Genomic DNA, 6,180 nt, shown 5'->3' on the forward strand with positions numbered 1-6,180 from the left:
CTGGGGTCCATCCCTAATATCAAAATCTTATATTAATATAATGTATATATATACACACAAATCCACACATATTTTCTGTTGGATGGATATACCCATTTGTATATTTATATATATATTTATTATATATATATATATATATATATATATATATATATATATATATATATATATATATATCAGTTGATGGACAGAAGTTTAATTACTTTGCAAGCAAAGGAAAAATACAAGGGACTCTTGTCCCAGAGGCTGTGATTCTGCACATCAGGGGGAACAAAGTGTCTTTAAAGATGTGATTTCAGGTGTGCCTGGTCCTATTTCACCTCTTAATCTGGGATATAATCATTTTCTAAGTCTTCTGCTGCCATCTCCAACTCTGAATTTCTTCACTCCTGTGGTGGGTGTGTGCTCAAGGACAGATAACTGAATGGGGACAAAAAGTAATCCTGTTCCAGGTTAGGGATGGGGAGAAGGGGATGGAAAATATGTTGATTTTAAAATAAGCTTCAGTGGCAGAGCATCAGGTTAATTTTTTCAGTTTAATTCATACTTAACTGAACTTTAGTTGTTCATGGTAGGTGACATATTATTGAAAAGGGCATCACTTTTATAGCAGTTCAAATAGAGCAATTTCTAAAAATAATATATTAAATCTGTAGAACACTATATTTTCCACTTTATACAAATTTATAGTTGTTGAAATCAATTTGATTCCTGTCCCTGGGAACAATTTGCTTCAAATTTATCTGCTCCAGAGTTCTAGAAACCGGGAAATCAACTGAAAGAACTATTTGTATTTGAGTTTGGGAGCTGACCACCTGGGAGGATAAGGAGGTGTTCCGTGGTGGAAATGTGGTGAGTGACACTCCTGAGTGAAGCAGCAGTCTGAGCCAAAGTTTAGACGAGAATAAGCAGGGTCTGTGGGAATCTGGCATGCCCAGGGCTGAAAGGTATATGACAGGTGGGGAGGGAGACGGAGCTGGAAAGAGAAGCAGATCACATACAAGACCTGATGATGCCCAAAAAACACTTCTTGAAGAAACAAAACAGAGATGGTAGGAGCCAAAGGAGGAGGTTTGGACCATATGGTTCTTCTAAGCCATTTTGTTCCCTGACAACTGGGTAAGACACTTCTTGAGGGTAGGGATGTCCAATGTTCACTGTCCTCCCTGCTTCACTCCCCACTGGAAAATGGCTCCCTAACAACTGAAAACACAAGTAGAAGCTCCTGAGGGTGTAAGGACCCTTTGCTGGGAGCTGCCTGTGAGTTCACCACACAAAGTTGGGAACAGACAATTCTATGGTGGACCAGTCTTTCATGGAAGACAACATGCTCATGAGATGTCATAAGATGGAGTCCCTTATTCCATCAACTGCCAAGCACCAGCCCAAGAATTCCTGATGCTCAGAACCCAGTGATCTCATCTTTAGAGAACAATGGGACTGGGCCTTCTGGGGACTCCCATTGGTGGGCAGAGTAGTGGGTCAGTTCACTCTTTGCAGAGCCATAGGCCTGGTAACCAGAGTGAACCTTATGGATTCGCAAAAGGAGGACATGGGCCTCCCTGGTCGTAAGTACACCCAGTCCTTTTGAGAGTGAGTGACAAACTTTCAGGGAAGACCCTTTGCATGGATGGGGGGGAGGGGGGTGCTGCCTGAATGGAGTGCTATTTAGTTAAGAGACAGACTCCTCTAGGAAACTAAGGACTCCTCAAAGGCAGAGACCATGCTCTGCCCAAGGAGAAGAGATACAATTGATGTCCTTGTCCTTAGTGAGGCTTCTTGGTGTGAATGACTGCATGGGTTTTGGACTGGGAGCCAGAAGGCCTGACTTGAGTCTGGGCAGGTCTGGCCCCTCTACACCTAGTGTTCCTTATCTAAAAAAGGCTAATGGGGTCTCTTATGTGCCCTGCAAATATAGCTTTGACTGAATCAGGAAATTATTAGGCATGTCTTTGAGAAGGGTGGGAAGGAATGAGAGGATGAATGAGCCAAATCCAGGAGAGGAATGAGACACAGTTCAGGTCCCAAGCTAGAGCTCTCAGTCAGCTTGCCTTTTTTGGTTTTTTTTTTGTTGTTGCTGTTGTTTTTTTACTGCCTCAGCGTGGGTCCCATGGTACTTCGGATTGTTGGGGCTCTGCACCGTGATAACTGGTGGCTGCATGCTGGTACTCCACTGGAGGAAGAACCTGCGGAGGAGACAGCGTGCCCAGCAGTGGGTGGAGGTGATGAAAGCTGCCACATTTAGTTACAGCCCACTGCTGTACTGGGTCAACAAACGACGCAGATATGGCATGACGGCCACCATCAGAATAGATCCTCCCCGGGCTCTTGCCTATGCTGATATTGAACTCGAAATTCCGGATCTTCCATCGGAGCCCCAGCCCCCTGAAGACAGGCGTCATGCCTTCAGAGGCAGCAGCCCTGAGGCAGAAGCCCCTGTTACCCTCCAACCTGCTCTGGTGGTCCCACAGCAGCCCTCACCTAAGGGGATGCCAGAGCGCCAGAACCCATCGCCCTTCCCGATTATCTTTCCAGAGATCCCCTCTGCCCCTCCCCTCCACACCCTGAACTTTCCTCGCATGCTATCCCACTCGGCCTCCTACCCCTTTTTCAAGGCTCCTGAAAGGCAGGTCCACTTCTATTAACTTTCTGCACTAGCACAAGGGCTGAACTGACCCAATGTGTAGACTTTTACTACAGGGTTGAAGCCTCCTCTCACTGAAAGGGAGAGTTTCAGGGGCCAGGTATTAAAAAAAGGAGTCAAAGACTGTGATCCTGATACACAGGTCATATAACCTTATAGATGTTACATAGTAAAGTTTTTTTGAAAAATCAGAGTCATTGCGTCTCATTTGCCAGTAATAAGGCAACATCCTTCCCCAGTGTGATGGTGGCACAAGTCTCACCAATACAATGAGAACTGGAGGCTGGCTCTGAAGAGACACATTGAGCCAATAGTTGTGGATGAGCTCAATTCCCTCCAAGTATTCAATGTGTTCAAGACCCCGGGCTAGGTCCCCAAAGGCACTGCTCTTCTGCAGGATGGGAAGTAAAATTGCCACAAGAGTAACAGTTGCCAATGGCACATGGCTACAGCAGTCCACATTGGCTATGCCACTGGCCAAGCAAGTCATCATGAGGTCAGTGAACCACACCACACTATGTGCTGACTGGGTGATACCTATGATGTATCGATTCTTAGCTGGTTTTTCTCTACATGATTTCTAACAGAACAACACTGCAAAATGGTTATTATGATTTTTCTTTTACTGATGAGGAGACAGGTTCCAAGGTTTCTATTTTGTTATTTTCTCTGAGCCTCTTCTCCCATGTACATCTGCCTGGCATTACAGTTCCTGTTCTTCCACCATATGGTATCCCTTCCCTAATCACGTCTTCTTAAAACATCCTTGGTGAATGAATGCTTCACTGTGTACAGGGTCATCATCTTGGCCTGCAGATTTGCTTACTGGAAGGGCTGGTGGTAACCACCTAATATTATATGGAGTAACACATCCAAAAAGTGTATCCTAAGATATCCATGGCTACACGAAAGTTGAGTCCCCTGTCATTCTTCTACATGGGAATATTAATAATTTTTATACTTTCTGGATAAGTTAAAAAGGAGACACAAAGATAATTATGAGATATCTGCCCCAGTTTAAAGATAAGAAAACCTGATTCTGTCCCAAAAATTTTTCCCATTTACTCTAAAAATGAGCAAAACCACTTACCATATTTCATCAAAACTGTAAATGTACATGGCCCTGAGAGAAGTGCCTGTTTTGCCTATTTTGTGGTGTGTGGTGTGTGTGGTTGTGATTCTCAGAAGTTAGTAAACATATAGCCAATTTTTTTTCTCCCCCCCCCGTGTGTGGGCTGAAGGGCTTAGATCCAGCAACTGCAAAGAAAGCCTGATTCCTATCTATATGACCTCTAGCAATATATTTTAAGCCATTTTTATTTTTTAAAGTTAAGTGGAACCATTTCTTCCTTGTGTAAACATGATCTTATATTGTATCTCAAAATAAAAATAGGACTAAGCAGATCTTCTCTGGAAGAACAGGGGCAGAGGTTCACTTCTCCCTCACCTTGCCCCCTCGTCACCTTTCCCCCTCGTCACCTTGCCCCCTTCAACTCTGCAGAGACCTAAAGCCCCTGACATACAGGTTTCACTGCTTCACACTCAAGACTCTAATTCTGAATGTAGATTCTAGAACATTAATTTGTGCCAATGATCAGTTAGCCCCTGCTTTCAAAGGAGGAGAGAAGCCATAAACATAAATCAAAGAAGATTTTCTTTTTCTTAAAAATCAAGCGAGTGGGGGGAGGCTTTGTAACACATAGTGACAAAAAAAATGTTTTATTCAGATAAATTAAAATGGCTATCACTGATATGAAATGAAGCTCAAACTGAGTTATAAAAACCTTGAATTCACACCCTAAACTGAACCAAAATTGCTTATATGTGACCAAAATAGCTCCACTAGAACAAAAGTAGATTTGCATTACTTCATATGGGAATACTAGTTAGGTTAGGTTCATATAATAAAAAAACATGCTCTGTAAAATCTCAGGACATCCAAATGTGTTCCGGTTTGGATATGAAAGAAACAAAATCTAGTTGGTGTTGGTAAACAAGCCAATGAGATGCACAGCAAACAAAAACTGTCAATAAAAACTACTTGACAGGCCACTCATCCCATGGGATTCAAAATTCTCCACTGTGACCAGCAGGGCCAGCACAGGGGGGTGGAGGCTTATGTGCAGCAATGCAAAGAAAGGAAACTGCAGTAGAATGCAACGCAGCCAGCAGCAGAGGAAGGGTGTCCACTCCTCAGCTTTGTTGCCTCAAACCCATTCCTGGGTGCCAGGTACATTACAGCATCTTGAAGCCAGGCACTTTATTCCTCTGGGAATTCTACAGGACCTGTTGCCTCTCTGAATAATGGAAAGGCTCTTTAAGTAAACATTATGATGCCAGATTTTATATATATATATAATGAGAAAGCAATGCTTTGGGAAACTAAAGAATGAAGCAGTGGAAGCTGCCACGCAGAATAGCTAAAGGATTGCAAATGAAAGCCAAACTCAGATCACTACCCAATCTTTCTCAGAGAGCTGAGGATGTGGCAGTTGATGCTTGACTATAGCTCAACACAAGGACTAGGCTGGGTAAGTGAGGACCCCATACAGATATAAATCCCACAGATATAAATTCACAGTAAGTAATTGGTTTCTGAAGCTTGTAAGCTGGTCTTCTTAACTAGAACAAAGGAAGTTGAGATAACGACCTGTGTCTGGAGACATGATAGTTTCTCTGGCAGAGTGACAAGGGATCACAGGCCTGAGTGCAGAATGGGTGCATGTGGCAATGACCCAGCGATTCCATTCCTAGGCATATATTGGGGGAAGAAAACATATCTACAAAACCCTGCACAATAATATTCACAGCAGTATCATTCTTAATAGTCCCAATGTAGAACAATCAAATAACTCATGAATGGATAAATAAAATGGGCTATGTCCATACAATGGAATATTACTCAGCCAAAAAAAAAATGAAGTACTGCTACATGCTACAACATAAACAGACCAGGACAGCATTACACTACAAGAAGCATACCCAAGGCCACATATTATGATTTTGTTCATAGGAAATATCCCAAACCCAGAATCACTCCTAAAAGACCCTCAGTCCCATTAATCATCACTCTCACTGTCTTCTTTTATCAGCCCCCAGTAACTACTAACCTACCTTTCATCTCTATGGATTTGTCTATTTTGAACAGTTCTTATAAATTATATAAGATGTGACACTTTTGTCACAGTACAGGAACAAAATTGTGGCTCCATAAATATTTGCTGAACCAGTGGTGAAGCAGTATAGAAAGAAAGAATATATGGTCTAGGAAAAAGTCACACAATTTTAGAGGTAGGAGAAATGTCATCTAGTCCAAATATCTAATTTTTTAGGTGAGGAAATCTAGATCCCCCAAAATCCTGGACTGATTCCGGATAGTCAGACATAGAGTGACAGAAGTGAGAATTAGAACACAAAAGTTTCGATTTACAATGTAGGAGTTTTTGTAGACTAACTCCTCAAAATAAAACTTCCCTTTTTCTTTCACTTCTCTAATATGATGCAGTGATCAGTACCTCCTTAGGTGTAGGGCTTCC

General features: G+C 42.4%; 1 protein-coding gene across 1 annotated transcript; it reads left to right on the top strand.

Annotated features, from left to right (window-relative positions):
* The first annotated feature begins 1,531 nt into the window (after positions 1-1,531).
* Positions 1,532-2,645, top strand: LOC143397930 (testis-expressed protein 38-like). Its single transcript, XM_076854708.2, has 2 exons — positions 1,532-1,568; positions 2,101-2,645. The coding sequence occupies exons 1-2, from the start codon at positions 1,532-1,534 to the stop codon at positions 2,643-2,645; spliced, it is 582 nt and encodes a 193-aa protein (XP_076710823.1).
* The last annotated feature ends 3,535 nt before the right edge of the window (positions 2,646-6,180 follow it).

This window comes from Callospermophilus lateralis, chromosome 1 (assembly GCF_048772815.1).
Source record: "Callospermophilus lateralis isolate mCalLat2 chromosome 1, mCalLat2.hap1, whole genome shotgun sequence".
NCBI lineage: Eukaryota > Metazoa > Chordata > Mammalia > Rodentia > Sciuridae > Callospermophilus > Callospermophilus lateralis.

What these genes read in the sequence shown, in the direction of transcription:
- LOC143397930 (XM_076854708.2), top strand. Translation starts at nt 1,532, where the DNA reads ATGGATTCGCAAAAGGAGGACATGGGCCTCCCTGGTC. An exon ending in GGACATGGGCCTCCCTGGTC is followed by an intron (nt 1,569 to 2,100) that starts GTAAGTACACCC and finishes TTACTGCCTCAG; the next exon opens with CGTGGGTCCCATGGTACTTC.